Source organism: Mercenaria mercenaria, chromosome 3 (genome assembly GCF_021730395.1).
Source record: "Mercenaria mercenaria strain notata chromosome 3, MADL_Memer_1, whole genome shotgun sequence".
Taxonomy (NCBI): Eukaryota; Metazoa; Mollusca; class Bivalvia; order Venerida; family Veneridae; genus Mercenaria; species Mercenaria mercenaria.
In genome coordinates, this window is record NC_069363.1 from 69,742,318 (window position 1) to 69,759,123 (window position 16,806).

The 16,806-nt window shown below is 36.1% G+C and overlaps 1 protein-coding gene across 8 annotated transcripts in view; it reads left to right on the forward strand.

Moving 5' to 3' along the window:
- The window catches only part of LOC123524452 (hydroxymethylglutaryl-CoA synthase 1-like), a 369,785-nt gene that overhangs the window by 121,376 nt on the left and 231,603 nt on the right, over window positions 1-16,806 (forward strand). For all 8 annotated transcript variants that reach the window (XM_053538857.1, XM_045302659.2, XM_053538854.1 and 5 more), the window contains exon 4: window positions 16,359-16,523. In XM_053538857.1, the coding sequence (XP_053394832.1) occupies window positions 16,359-16,523 (165 nt within the window). The remainder of the gene's footprint in view (window positions 1-16,358; window positions 16,524-16,806) is intronic.

The following is a 16,806-nucleotide window of genomic DNA, read 5'->3' on the forward strand; positions in this document are numbered from 1 at the left end:
CGCTAGGTTTAACGCTATTTAAATTTTGGAAAATAAAAATGAGCAATTTGCAATAATTTAAAAAGAAGGACCCTATTCCCAATGGGAATGGAGCGCTATCAGAGCTGCTCCATGGGTACAGCAGATTTATTATGATGTAGTGAAATTTAATGCAGTAGCTAATTCCCATGCGCAGAATTTACTTCTGGTTCATGCAAACAGCAAAAAATAATTTCTGCTTTTCTCGAAGGTCGCAGAAATAAAAAACGCAAAAATAAATTAGGCCCATTTTAAGACAAAACCGCAGATTTTTTTGCCTGCAGAATTAACCTGCTATACGGTATAATGAATTTTAATAACCCTTTTATTTCCATATATAAGATGGTGCGCAATAAAGGTAAAATTTGCAATGGACTCAATTGTATAGGAACCATTATTGGGTAAACTTATTGGCTATAATGGAATAGTCGTTAAAATTCTAATAAAAGAAAATGGCACACAAACAGCAGATATTTGTGCTAAATCAATGGCACGCAATGGAGGCAAAGTGCGCAATGGACACATTTTTATTAGGAGCGATAACTGGATAAATATTTAGAAAGATACTCCTAGCTATCGATTGTCTGTTTAAAATATTTTGACTTCATTTACTCTCGGTAAATGCTATTGCAGTAAAATGATAGCTACATCATAATTATAATTATACGAATTTTAATAACCCTTTTATTTTCCTATCTAAAATAAGCTGCTGACTGACTAAGGTGTATAATTGGATTATCAGGATTATCACACCTATGCCAGCTGATTAAATCACGCCTCTGGTAAGTACTTCACGCTCTTTTAACTGGTTGCATCAAGAAAGTGCGCATGTGTTTACTGATTTAATTATCAAAGTATAATGTCTTTTAATGTATAAAAGAGTAAGTGGTTTGTTTCTTATAATGTGTGTCGAACAAAAATATATTTTTCACGGCTTCAAACAGAAAAGTAGTAATTAAAAACCATCACCTCTTACAAACTAAGATTGTTGTTACACATGTCACTATAATATATATATATATTTCTTTTCTTATCTGTAGAAAAATGTATCAAGATCTACATGTTTTTGCTTTTTTTTTCACAGCATTGTTTCTTTTAAATAATTTACTTCCATTTTAGAAAAAAAATGATAGTAAACTTTAGACTTTTAGCATGTTGTAATAATGAGTTTCAAATGTATTAAATTCACATTTTTGTATGTTTTAACATATATTTTATATCATTTTTGGAGCTTCTGGAACATTGTTTGGAGAAATAAAACACTTTATAATTTTTTCAGCATGATTAAATTATGGATTCGAATCTATCTGCGGTAGAGTCAAATGTTTGTATATATTATTTTAACATAATTTATATATTTTAATTCAGTTGTTTGTTGTTTTTAACTTTGTTTGTGTTTCAGGAAAATTTGATATAGAAAAATTCTTTTATGATTTGTTAGAATGTTAAAAAAACTTAGAGCCTCGTGCCAACAGCATGTTGTAAATGATTACATTCATAAAACCGCCTCGGTAGCCTAGTGGTAGAGCGTCCGCTTCGAGTGCGGGAGGTCGTGGGATTGATCCCAGGCCACGTCATACCAAAGACTTAAAAAATGGTACTAGTAGCTTTCTCGCTTGGTGCTCAGCATTACGAGGGTAGTGCTAGGACTGGTCAGCCCGGTGTCAGTATAATGTGACTGGGTGGGGTATCATGTCACATGTCTACATCGTGATATTCCAGTGAGGCAGCACTATGAAGTTGGGCATTGTGCTCACTGCTACAAGTAGACACCGTCATTTATATGACTGAAAAATTGTTGAAAAAGACGTTGAACCCGAACACACACACACATACTTTCAAATGTTCTAAATTCATGTGTTTGTATATTTTTAACATCATATATATCATTCAAATACATTTAAACTTAACATAAATATATAAAAATAAAATGTAAAAATATTTGATGTTTTTGTTTCCTTTTTAATTATCATTATTTAATTACCCTTCCAATGACATTTCCTTTAAATAAATGATCATTCCTAAAAAAATTGAGTCCATTGCACACTTTACCTCCATTGCGCACCATTGCGCAGTTTATCTCCATTGCGCACTATAGGCGTACCCCTTTGATGATACTGATTTATCAAGGGAAGTTACCCTTATTAACCGGTGTCGAGGTAAACAAAATGTGGACTGTTTTCTATTTAAAAACTAACATACATAGTGAATTATGATTCAATTGATTGGCGATTTTTCTTTACATATCAGGAAGGGAAAAACATACTACTTTAGCGGGGGAATGGGGCTGAATTTTGCCAAATATTTTGGTAAAAAAAAACGCTGATTGTCTATCTATCTAGCTGCCGTTGACGTCAAACCCCTTGCGAGAATGCAGACGTTTTGCGTGTCAAAATCAAAAAGAGAAAGAATATAGTGATAAAAAATTTAGAGTGGAAGAAACTAAAAATAACTTTGGTGATATAAAAAGGTTAAAACTTGAGTTAGCAGGATAACTAGGGCGAGACATGTTCTAGGCTGCAAACTGCAGCACTGAACTGCCCTAGGGTAGGGAGGTGGGCGACACTGAGAGGAAGTTGGTTCCAATGGTACACAGTTCTCGGAAAATAAGAAAACTTGTAATAGTCAGTGGTTGCAGTAATTAACCTATAACTTAGGGAATGGCCAAAGCGGACACATCGGGTCATTGGGGTCAGGTAATCTACGATTTGGATAGCAACCAGATCATGATGAATCTTACAGAAGAGTGATAACCTAGAATCTATATGCCTTAAATCCAGTCGACGAAGGTTTAGGGAGTGTAGCATATCTGTTACACTGGAAGTACGGCCGTAGTCGGTCTTGATCCAACGGGCGGCTCTCCTTTGGACGCTTTCAATTTGTTCAATTTGAGTTTGGGTGTGGGGTGACCATACCTCGGAGGCATATTTGAGCTGGGGTCGGACTAGAGTCTGGTAAGCAATGGTCTTAATGGGTTGGGATTTGACCTTAATATTTCTTCGTAAGAACCCTAGTGTTTGGTTAGCTTTCTTGGTTGACCTGTTTATGTGATTGTCCTATGATAGGTCATTTGAGATATCCACACCTAGGTATTTAGCTGAGCTGACCGATTCAAGTTGGACTCTGTGTAGGTAATACTGGGTAGGGATAGGATGTTTCCTTCTAGTGGCATGGATCACTTGACACTTTGAGGGGTTGAGCTCCATATCCCACTCCAACTCCCACTTTTCTAGAAGTTTGAGGTCATTTTGGAGAGTGACAGATTGGTCTGCAGATGACAGAGTTAGATATATTGCCATGTCCTCTGCAAACAGACGGACTTTGGAACTGACGTTTTGTGGGAGGTCATTTATGTAAGCTAGGAAGAGCAGGGGACCAAGTACAGACCCCTGTGGGACACCTGATGATACTGGGATGGCATCAGAGGTAGTGCCATTTAGGACTACAGATTGGATCCTATTATCTAAGAAGCCTTTGACCCATCTTAGTGTGTTACCTCTGACTCAGTATTCGTGCATTTTTAGAAGGACTTTCTCATGGCTAACCTTGTCGAAAGCCTTACTCAAATCTAGTAGTATAAGATCTACTTGTTTCTTATTGTAGACTGAAGTGACCAGATCATTTACTAACATAACTAACTGAGTAACGCATGATCTTTTTTCCCTAAATCCATGCTGTAGGTCATACAGAATACCATGGTTGGTGAAGTGCTTAACAGTAGATGAGGAAACAATGTATTCCAGAACTTTGCATAGGACACATGTTAATGAAATTGGCCTATAATTTACTGGATTTGACCTATCACCTTTTTTAAAAATGGAGGCAACATTATGCGGATTTCCACTGGGATGGAAATGATCCTTCCTCCAGGGATTTCTGGAATATGACCTCAAGGATGGGGGATAGTTCTACAGAGTGTTTTAAGTATTATAGGCTTGATTTTGTCAGGACCACTGGCCTTATGGGGGTTCAGGTTGCTGAGAAGTTTCTCAATACCATTTGTGCCTATCCTAATATCTGGCATAGTAAGGGACTGATTTACCATCTGGAGTTAGTTTCATTTTGCTGAGCGAGGCAAGGTTTAGTGGTGAGTTGGGGCTAAAAACAGACTGAAACTGTTTGTTCAGTACTGTTGCCTTAGCTTGATCATCCTGATGGAGTTTATTTTCATACTTTAGGGGAGGGATAGAGGAAGATTCCTGTCTCGAGTGTTTAATGAGCGAGTACAGTTTCATAGTATTTGGTTTATTTGGGAGTGAGGCATCAGTGTTGTTCAGGTTTAGGGTGTGCTCAAGATACTGACTATAAGCCTCTTTGACCTTTTTCCGCACTAGATGCTTTAAGTCTAGGAATTTATTTCGATCAGAATATGAGTTAGTTTTCTTAACCTTTTTAAAAGCTCTGTTCCTCCTTCTGATTAGTTTCTTAATGTCCTGATTGACCCATGGAAGGTGATCTCTTATAGTTGACTGTTTGGATGGAATCCATTTTTCTGTAAGGTTGTTTAGGGTATTTGAGAAATTTTCCCATAACTCTTCTGTGTTTAGTGCAGAGTATTTACCTTCATTGGTCATAACCTGGTGGTAGTCAATTAATGACTGTTTTATTTCCTGGCAGTTTGCTTTTTTTATACAAGGGAATTTTCCGAGGCTTCTGGTAACATATCCTTGCGGATGTATTGACTTTTGTTTCTACTACATTATGATCACTGATGCCCGGTATGATGTTGACCTGATTTACTAGAGTTGGGTTTGTAGTAAGGAATAAGTCTAGAATATTATTTCCTCTAGTTGGTAAGTTGACCATTTGGGTTAGGCTTGCATCATTAAATGTTTCGATAACCTGACGGAAAGGCAGGGTGCTTACATTCAGGGGATGGACTGCTGGTGTCCCAGTCCAGTTTTGGAAGGTTGAGATCCCCGGCCACCCAGACATTTGAAAACTTTTTATTAACCTTTTCTTTCTTTTGAGAAGAAAAACTAGATCTGAGCTTGTCAAAGTCGCACTTAATGAAGTAGTGGCCACGGCTCTTTCATAGGTGACACGATCAAGTAATAGACAGGATGGAAGCCCTAGAAAGGATTGGCATACTTCCGTTCTTATGCCATCTCGACATGCTGGTACAAGCAGTTCAGGAACATGGAATTGTTAGTGTTTATTTTAAAGGAGTTCATCACAATATTTTGTGCGCAGCTCAATCGCGCAGCAAGCGATATCCACTGTAAAGTTCAGAATTCGCCGCTGAAAGTGCATAATTGTCGGATATGCAGCGCACTCGCGCAAAATATATCGTATGTACTGACAATATAGGTTGTGCATCCATATTTTACCTTTAAAAGTGATGGTGTTTTATTGGAGGAGTAGTTGTATGAAGTGCTCGAATCAAATACATTGTGGACAGCCAATTTGAAAGTAAACTATTTCGTCCAGTAATGATGCAGACAACTCCAAGTCAAATGAAATTCCAGAAAATCTTAACGTAGATATATCTCCTTCAAGTTCAAATGTGACTTCCTAAAAATGTTGTTATACTTTTTGTGCCCCATCCCACATTTCAAGTAGTAAGACCAGAGTTATGGCCCTTGATAGTCAAATTGTACATAAAGGGTCTAAACATTTGTGTCGCATGTACCTCAAAATTATATGTGCCAAGAGTCATTCTTGCATAAAAACTACTTTTTTCACTGGATCCGCCCATGCATTAACGGGAGAAAAATCGTGTGCAAACAAGGCAATTCACGTGCTGTTAATACATGATTTTTATTTTTGAAATGCTTTGCCAGGGACGTATGTATGTATTTCTGCGCAAACTGATATTTGGCATCTGCATCTTGTTTCTTTCATAATAACATCATCTTGTAGCATTATAGATACAATGTAATCCATAGTATGTTTAGCTGTATCGGTTTCCAACCCCAAACGTACTGCCCCCATCAATGTACGCTCTAGCTTCTCTTAGAGTTTACTCCCTTTACAAAGCGTCTGTTCAGTTATTGTAAATAACTGTGAATAAATAAGTATCGCGTGTAACTTGTGCTGTTGCCCGTTTTTAGGTATTATATTAATGATTTTTGTTAGTATCAGTCGGTTTGTTTTTACCTGATTTTTCGCAGAATTCATATAATAAACCTCAAAAGCTAGTCACTAGCTTCGTACTCATCCGTACTCTGTGTTCGTACCCAAAATAATTCGAATGTAAAATTGTACGTTATTCTTAAAATTATGTTCCTGTTAATCAAATTTTTAAGTTATATGCAAAATTATGTTTAATGTAACGTTTGTTATAACTAAAAATAAAAATAAGATGCTCAAAAACCTTCAAATCACGCTTTTGGTAGTGTTGTTGTTATGTGTGCCCTGGTTATGGATATTTAAAACATGTTTACCGTTTCCAAGAACAACCGAATGGTAACTAAAAATGTACCGGAATCGTAAAGTCATCACATATGAAAACAATGCATTTAGTCGTCGTGTAATGTTTTTTAACGCCTGCAGAAGCCCTTGGGATATGTTTGTGACCTCGACCTTCGGTCTCGGTCACAAACAATCCCGCGGGCTTCTGCAGACGTTAATACACAAAAAAACGTGTATTATCCCTACATGAAACCACACAAGAATTAAATTCAGCATGCGAAGTTGTGCATCAGTGCTTTTATTTGAGGTTTCACTCAATAAAAACAGATTTATGTCCCTTGACATGGTCAAATATATACATAAATGGGATGTGAAAGCTTGCGTAGCAAGTATCTCAAAAAGTATTTGACCTAGAGGCATGCAACCTTAAAGGAGCACTATTCCGCATGTGAGTAAGAATATTGGTTAAGGAACTGATAATAACATTGTGCAATTTGTTTTGTAAGAAAAAAAAATGTTCATAATTTTTAGGTGGGTGGGGTAATGAAAAAATACTTTTGTGGGTGGAGTGAATATTTTTTAATTTTTCTTGAAAACAAGCACGGGTTGATGTTATTTTTTTGGTTTAGATTTTTTTGTCTTAGTTCTAGCTTACATAATATAAAATTTGGAAAAATTCTGTCTGCTAGATTTTTCATATCATTAAGAAATACTTCATGTTTTTCTCAGTTTCAGATACTTTCGACATCTGTCAAGAGTAATTTTTCTGAGTATATATATCTATATCTTGACATTTTATGTATAATTATAGCGGTGTTATTAATTCGGATGCATAAACAGTAACATCAGAGTGAAACTTCGAATAAATAATTGTTTGCAGTAGTTTTATTATGACATGTATGTACTGTTTCTTCAGACAAAAATACCGATTTGGTGTTCTTAATAAACTTTGATTATTGAAAAAAGAAGCACGGGTACCTATTATTTTTATTTTTTATTTTAACTTGTCATACATCAATCTATAAATATGCAAAGTTATAAAAAATTCTGTCCGCTAGAAATAATTGTGAAAAACATCTTTAAATAGCAATTTGAACTTCGTGTGCAAGTGGAAGCTGTAAAATATGGTATGCTGCCTCGGACAGTTTTCTCCCATCTTCTTTTAAAGACTTCAGTGATTTCTTTTGTCCCTAGTTGTTTTGTCCACAAGTGAGACCCCCAAAATGAAATTTTGCCCCTCATTTTTTACCTTTATACACAGACTAGACACATATGACAAGCCCAAAACTGTCTGTAAGAAGTAGAATGCATACAAGCTTTCTACAATGAATATTTTGTACTGGGATGTATTGATTCTTTTCTACACACAATTTTTTGAATACTCGAGGTCAAATTTGTACAAAACCGCAATCTTCTTCATTCAAAACATCTTTTCTCAAAACAGGTCATTTTCACGTGTGCAGTATGCTTATCTAGGTAGTCTGAGTGTTGAAAATGAAAATTTCATCGGATGTTTGAAAATATGTCTAAAAAATCCAAAATTAACGTGAAAAAAAAAAGAAACTACTGAAATTTTGCATTAGGCTATTATCTTATCTGTCTTCCAATTAAGTCAAATCCCCCGGGGACGTAGACATTTCATACATCAAAAAATGCTTATTACTGTAGGTCTGTAGAGGGAGTACACAGGGTTTATATTTTATATGAATTCTACAACTACTGCTTTTAATTAAAAGCCCACAATTATGTTGTTCATGCTATCATCATCAAGAAAATTGAGAAACTTTACTTTCAAAAGAAAACTTAAGATTTGAGGAGAGGCCTGTCTTTCAAAAGAAAACTTCGGTTATGAACTGTGTAAAAATACTTGGAATAAATTGATGGTTGATGGGCATTTTTGTTTCCATTTAAGAAGAGACCCCGCACACTTTACACAGGCTTGGGACTGTCTGGTAAGAGACTGTTAGCATGATTGGCTCTGAAGTTTGTAAAATGCTTCATTTTAGCATAGTAAGAATGCTAACAGTGTATTTTATGCAAGCATTTGCAATAATTTAGTGCCTACTTGTCACTTTATCCAGTGCAAATCCCCAGAATAAGATTCATTGCCATATTAAAGTCCTATGATATTGATGAAAATACATGCAGCTACTATTAAAAGCAAGTGAAAAGTTCTGATCAAGCATGCACACCGAACCACCAGAAATGATACTCAACTACTTTAATACCAGGGTGTTTAGTCTCTGTTTTAAATGGACACTGAAATTCGTTTTACAGGTAACCACCCTGATTTCTGATTAAAAAGTGGTATTTTTTCTAGCAAAAATAGATAGTGACCATGATCAGAAAAGAAGACCATTAAAATACTGTTACTCTTACTGTCAAACTATTAAAGTAGTATATTTACTTTTTGTTCATCTTGCAAAAAGTAACTGCTTTAGTACATATAACTACATTATAACACACAATATCTTGTAAAACAATGAGTACAAACCACTTAAAAAAATTGTTCCGAAAATGAAAAAAAAAATAGAAAAAATCTCTGTTTTATTTTTAGCTCACCTGAGCAATGCTCAGGTGAGTTTTTCTGATCCCTCGATGTCCGGCGTCTGTCTGTCGTCTGTCTGTCCGTCAACATTTAGCTTGTGTATGCGATAGAGGCTGTATTTTTCAACTGATCTTCATGAAAATTGGTCAGAATGATAACCTTGATGAAATCTAGGCCGAGTTCGAAAATGGATCATCTCGGGTCAAAAACTAGGTCACTAGGTCAAATCAAAGAAAAACCTTGTGTATGCGATAGAGGCTGTATTTTTCAATTAATCTTCATGAATATTGGTGAGAATGATAACCTTGATGAAATCTAGGCCGAGTTCGAAAATGGGTCATCTTGGGTCAAAAACTAGGTCACTAGGTCAAATCAAAGAAAAACCTTGTGTATGTGATAGAGGCTGTATTTTTCAGTTGATCTTCATGAATATTGGTCAGAATGATTGCCTTGATGAAATCTAGGCCGAGTTTGAAAATGGGTCATCTGGGTTCAAAAACTAGGTCACTAGGTCAAATCAAGGAAAAACCTTGTGTATGCGATAGAGGCTGTATTTTTCAATTGATCTTCATGAAATTTTGTCAGATTAATTACCTTGATGAAATCTAGGCCGAGTTCGAAAATGGGTCACCCGGGGTAAAAAACTAGGTCACTAGGTCAAATCAAGGAAAAACCTTGTTTATGCGATAGAGGCTGTATTTTTCATTTTATCTTCATGAATATTGGTCAGAATGATTACCTTGATGAAATCTAGGCCAAGTTTGAAAGTGGGTTATCTGGGGTTAAAAAATAGGTCACTAGGTCAAATCAAAGAAAACCCTTGTGCATGCGATAGAGGCTGTTTTTTTTCAACTGATCTTCATGAAATTTTGTCAGAATGATAGCCTTGATGAAATCTAGACCAATTTTGAAAATAGATCATCTGGGGTCGAAAACTAGGTCACTAGGTCAAATCAAAGAAAAACGTTTTGTATGCGATAGAGGCTGTATATTTTAATCGAGGTTGATGAAATTTAGTCAGAATGATTGCCTTGATCAAATCTAGATCAAATTTGAATATAGGTCATCTTAGCTCAAAAACTAGGTCATTAAGTCAAATTGAAGAAAATGCTTGTTTACCCTTAAGAGACCACATTTTTGATCCAATCTTAATGAAAATTGGTCAGAATATTTGTTTCCATGAAATCACTATGTCAAACATGTTTACACTGTTATGGTGTTTTTATCAGGTGAGCGACCTAGGGCCATCTTGGCCCTCTTGTTATTTTTTAGCTCACCTGAGCAATGCTCAGGTGAGTTTTTCTGATCGCTCGATGTCCGGCGTCCGTCGTCCGTCGTCTGGCGTCTGTCGTCTGTCGTCCGTCGTCTGTCAACATTTAGCTTGTGTATGCGATAGAGGCTGTATTTTTCAATTAATCTTCATGAATATTGGTCAGAATGATAACCTTGATGAAATCTAGGCCGAGTTTGAAAATGGGTCATCTCGGGTCAAAAACTAGGTCACTAGGTCAAATCAAAGAAAAACCTTGTGTATGCGATAGAGGCTGTATTTTTCATTTAATCTTCATGAATATTGGTCAGAATGATAACTTTGATGAATTCTAGGCAGAGTTCGAAAATGGGTCATCTCGGGTCAAAAACTAGGTCACTAGGTCAAATCAAAGAAAAACCTTGTGTATGTGATAGAGGCGGTATTTTTCAATTAATCTTCATGAATATTGGTCAGAATGATAACCTTGATGAAATTTAAGCCGAGTTCGAAAATGGGTCATCTGGGGTCAAAAACTAGGTCACTAGGTCAAATCAAAGAAAAACCTTGTGTATGCGATAGAGGCGGTATTTTTCAATTTATCTTCAAGAATTTTTGTCAGAATGATAACCTTGATGAAATCTAGGCCGAGTTCGAAAATGGGTCATCTGGGTTCAAAAACTAGGTCACTAGGTCATATCACGTAAAAACCTTGTGTATGCAATAGAGGCTGTATTTTTCAATTGATCTTCATGAATTTTGGTCAGAATGATACCCTTGATGAAATTTAGACCAAGTTCGAAAATGGGTCATCTGGGGTCAAAAACTAGGTCACTAGGTCAAATCAAAGAAAAACCTTGTGCATGCAACAGAGGCTGTATTTTTCAACTGATCTTCATTAAATTTAGCCAGAATGATAACCTTGATAAAATCTAGTCCGATCGAAAATGGGTCATCTGGGGTCAAAAACTAGGTCACTAGGTCAAATCGAAGAAAAGCATTGTGTATGCAATAGAGGATGTATTTTTCAATTGATCTTCATGAAATTTGGTCAGAGTGATTGCGTTGATGAAATCTAGGTCGATTTTGAATATGGGTTATCTGAGGTCAAAAACTAGGTCACTAGGTCAAATTAAAGAAAAATCTTGTGTATGCGATAGAGACTGCTTTTTTCATTTGATTTTTATGAAATTCGGTCAGGTTGATTGCCTTAATGAAATCTAGGTTGAATTTGAATATGGGTCATCTGAGGTCAAAAACTAGGTCACTTGGTCAAATCAAAGAAAAAACTTATGTATGTGATGGAGGCTGTATTTTTCAGTTGATCTTCATGAATTTTGGTCAGAATGATTGCCTTGATAAAATCTAGGTCGAGTTTGAACATGGGTCATCTAGGGTCAAAAACTAGGTCATATCTAAGAAAATGCTTGTTTTATCGCAAGAGACCAACTTTTTGGTCCAATCTTAATGAAAATTGGTCAGAATATTTGTTTCCATGAAATCACTAGGTCAAACATGTTTTACACTGTTACGGAGTGTTTCTTAGGTGAGCGACCTAGGGCCATCTTGGCCCTCTTGTTTTATTGACTCCTCACTTTTCCTGCTCTTATTTTTATTTCCTCCTCTTACTGCTTTTTAAAAAAAAATTCCCGTAAAACAAAAAATAAAAAAACTTCGGCCTTACATCGAACTTGGTCCTCTGCAATAAAGTATACTAATTACTTAGATACCATAACAGCTCTTCAAAACATTACATGCAGCTGGTTATATGTATAGGATAGACAACTCGTGCCGTTGTCTACGGGATATATACAACGAGCAAAGCGAGTTGTATATATCCCGTAGACAACGGCACGAGTTGTCTATCCGACTTAGACCACGTGACATAAAAACTGCAATTATTGAAAACTCTCCCACGCGTTCTATAGAAATTAGGATTAGCGTGTTTTTATGAGAGTAATATCATCTTTGTACCGTTAGCGCTTAATTATCAGTAGGGCATATGAAAGAATGCAGGTTATTTGTATAAATTCAGTTTTACTCAAATACCGGATTTACTAAGATTTAACGTTCATTAACACTTTGAGTCATTTGCAATCACAAAATTAATGCTAAACAGTTAAATATGGATTTCTCAAAAATACTCAAAATTGGACTGCATGCTGAACAATTAGTTTTTGTGAGGAGTTTGCATGTTGGCGAAACACGATGACAGATACGTTGATTCGTTGATTCAAGAAGATAGCCAGGTTATTTATTTATTTATTAGCCCACCATCATCAGATGGTGGGCTATTAAAATCACTCTGCGTCCGTGGTCCGTCCGTCCGTCATTCCGTCCGTCCGTCGGTCCGTTAACAATTTCTCGTTATCGCATCTCCTCAGAAACTACTGGGGAGATTTTGACCAAACTTTGTCAAAATGATGTATTGGTACCCTAGTTGTGTCCCCCTGAAAATCAGTCTGGTTCAACATTTTATGAGTGAGTTATGGCCCTTTGTTTATTTCTATATTTTACATAGATTTATATAGGGAAAAACTTTGAAAACCTTCTTATCTAAAACCACAGAGCCTAGGGCTTTGATATTTGGTTTGAAGCATCATCTAGTGGTCCTCTACTAAGATGATACAAATTATTTCTCTGGGGTCAAATATGGCCCCGCCCTGGGGGTCACATAGTTTATAATGACTTATATAGGGAAAAACTTTGAATAACCCCTTGTCCAAAACCACAGGGCCTAGGGCTTTGATATTTTGTATGTGACATCATCTAGTGGTCTTCAACTAAGATTATTCATATTATACCCCTAGGGTCAAATATGGCCCCGCCCTGGGGGTCATATGATTTACATAGACTTATATAAGGAAAAACTTTGAAAATCTTCTTGTCAAAACCACAAAGCCTAAGGCTTTGATACTTGTAATGTAGCATCAGCTAGTGGTTCTCTACCAAGTTTGTTCAAATTATCGCCCTAGGGTCAAAAATGGCCCCGCCCCAGTGGTCACATGGTTCATATAGACTTATATAGGGAAAAGCTTTTAAAATGTTCTTGTCAATAACTACAACATTCAAATTTGGACCACATGTATATTTTTGAGTGGCAAGATGACCCTTGACATGAGTTGACCTTGATTTTGACCTAGTGACCTACTTTCACATTTCTGTAGCTACAGCCTTCATATTTGGACCACATGCATAATTTTGTGCACTGGAAAAAACTTTGACCTTGATTTTGACCTAGTGACCTACTTTCACATTTTTGAAGGTACAGGCTTCAAATTTGGACCATATGCATAGTTCCGTGTTTCAAAATGAAATTTGACATTGATTTTGACCTAGTGACCTACTTTCACATTTCTCAAGCTACAGCCTTCAAATTTGGACTACATGCATAGTTTTGTGTACCGAAAAAAACCTTGACCTTCACATTGACCTAGTGACCTACTTTCACATTTTTAAGGTACAGGCTTCAAATTTGGACCACATGCATAGTTTTGTATTCCGAAATAAAATTTGACCTTGATTTTGACCTAGTGACCTACTTTTACATTTCTCAAGCTATAGCCTTCAAATTTGGACCACATGCATAGTTTTGTATACCGAAATGAACTTTGACCTTTACATTGACCTAGTGACCTACTTTCACATTTTTAAGGTACAGGCTTCAAATTTGGACCACATGCATAGTTTTGTATTCTGAAATAGAATTTGACCTTGATTTTGACCTATTGACCTACTTTTACATTTCTCAAGCTACAGCCTTCAAATTTGGACCACTTGCATAGTTTTGTGTACCGAAATGAACTTTGACCTTAAGATTGACCTAGTGACCTACTTTCATATTTCTGTAGCTATAGGCTTCAAATTTGGACCACATGCATAGGATTGTGTACCGAAACAAACTTTGACCTTGACATTGACCTAGTGACCTACTTTCACATTTCTCAAGCTACAGCTTTCGAATTTGGACCACATGCACAGTGTTGTGTACAGAAATGAAATTTGACCTTGAGGTAGTCAGTAAGTCTTGAAATTTGGAACACTCAAAAATGGCACATTGGTGGGCGCCAAAATCACTCTGTGATCTCTTGTTTATTTACTTAGTTAGTTATTTTGTTTTATTTGTTTACTTTGTTTATCAGGATATAGTTAGTGCGTAGATGCTCGTAGGACTACGAATACCTTTTACTATATCGTGCCCTTCTTGTAATAATGATGTAGTTGTTTTACATTCTAACTGGGCCAAGTTGTTCGAAACTTTAACGGACTGTAATTTAGTTTAGTTTATACTAATTTGTTTTAGCTCGATTGTGATGAAAGCTTTAACTGTTTAAGCTTATTGTAACCACTCTCGAGTCCGTTTCCTATGAAAACTAGTACTGGGGTCATATGAGAAGTCATGGTCGTGACCCCAATGATGCTCGAACCCACGACCACTGCATTAAGCTGTTAAACTAACCGCCTGTTAAATTTCTATTTATGATACTAGTCTTGGTGGGTGGGAAACACTAGTATGATGTTTTAATTTTACTGTAAAGATGATTTAGTGTTTATAATCCTTAACAAGTGCATTTGATTTTCTAAGTTTTCTAAACTAAATCTACTGCTAAAGTCAATCGACCGTTAACTCAGTCGCCTGTTAAAGTTTCGAACAACTGGATCCAGTTGGTTGCAAATGTAAGGATCGTGCTGACATGTCTTTTTATAACAAGTGAACATAAAAAGTTACAACTGTTGGAAACGTTTCAGTGAATGTGTAAATTACGTTTTTACCCAGTTGGTTCTACACTACAAATATGTAGTTTATTGTAATTCATTTTTATTGATATCTAATAACATGGGGTCATTTTTACAATATTAATATTTAGACGTTGTCAACTGAATTTACCTCCAAGTCAGTCTTATTTTTTATCCCATTGATAACTGGTGAGAATATTGCAAGGTCCTTTAACTCCGGCGTTAGCCTGTATTGTTAGATTGTAAATTGACACGAAATTCACGCGTTTTTTGCCCAGTTTCCCCCCCCCGATATATATACAACTCTACTGTTGTATATGAAATATAGACGGGTACAAGTCTGCTTTGCGATTGGCTATTTACGGATTATTGTGGTCTAACAGTCTGTTTCAATTTGATCTGCTTGTTCAAGTTGTATATGATATTAGTAATGTAATTTGTCCCACCTGTCACATCATCATTTTTAGCTCATCTGATTTTTTGAAAAAAAAAAATGATGAGTTATTGTCATCACTTGATCGGCGTCGGCGTTGCCTAGTTAAGTTTTATGTTTAAGTCAGCTTTTCTCCTAAACTATCAAAGCTATTGCTTTAAAACTTGCAACACTTGTTCACCATCATTAGCTGACTCTGTACAGCAAGAAACATAACACCATCCTGCTTTTTGCAAGAATTATGGCCCCTTTTGGACTTAGAAAATATCCGATTTCTTGGTTAAGTTTTATGTTTAGGTCAACTTTTCTCCTAAACTATTAAAGCTATTGCTTTGAAACTTGCAACACTTGTTTATCATCAAAGGTTGACTCTGTACAGCAAGAAACATAACTCCATCCTGCTTTTTGCAAGAGTTATGGCCCCTTTTGGACTTAGAAAATCAGATTTGGGTTAGCTTTTCTCCTAAACTATCAAAGCTATTCCTTTAAAACTTGCAACACTTGTTCACCATCAAAAGCTGACTCTGTACAGCAAGAAACATAACTCCATACCCCTTTTTGCAAGAGTTATGGCCCCTTTTGGACTTAAAAGATATCAGATGTCTTGGTTAAGTTTTGCATTTAGGTCAACTTTTCTCCTGTACGGTCAAATCTATTGCTTTAAAACTTGCAACACTTAATATTTACCATCAAAAGCTGACACTGCACAGCAGGTACCATAACTCTGCATTGCTTTTTGCAAGAATTATGGCACCTTTTGGACTTAAAAAATCATGGGTAGGTCAATATTTCTATTATAATGATGCAAAAAAATCAGATGAGAGTCTGCACCCGCAAGGCAGTGCTCTTGTTTAAAATGTATATGCATTAAATTTCATTCATAGTACACATTTCTTCCTAATTGTAAATATGGCATTAATTTATCTGTATTATGTTACAAAGTTTTATACTAACCCACTTTTCACTTCGTTGTTGATGTTATGTTTAAATTTTTAACGCATTACCTAACAATTTTTTAGGTTGTCGTGCAACACATATGCAACATGTCTATGACTTCTACAAACCAAACATGGACTCTGAATATCCAGTTGTAGATGGGAAATTATCAATACAATGCTATCTGCATGCTCTGGATAAATGCTATGAAATTATCTCAAGGAAACTACAGTCAGGAGGACACAAATGTAAGACTTTTAAGAGGAAATTTATTAGTTGTTAATATGATATCAAGATTGGCCAGAAGAAAAAATACCTGTGTATATGTTTACCCAGCTGACCTTGAAATATAACCCTGACCCTCACATTTTTATACGCCCATCTCTGAAACAGCGGGGCGTATTATGTGAACACCTGTGGCGGGCGGCTTGGGCAGTCGGTGTCCAAAGCATGTCCTCTCTCTAAGTCGAACAGTTTTTATTGGATTTTCACCAAACTTGCTGACAATGTTTGTGGGCATAATATCTCAGC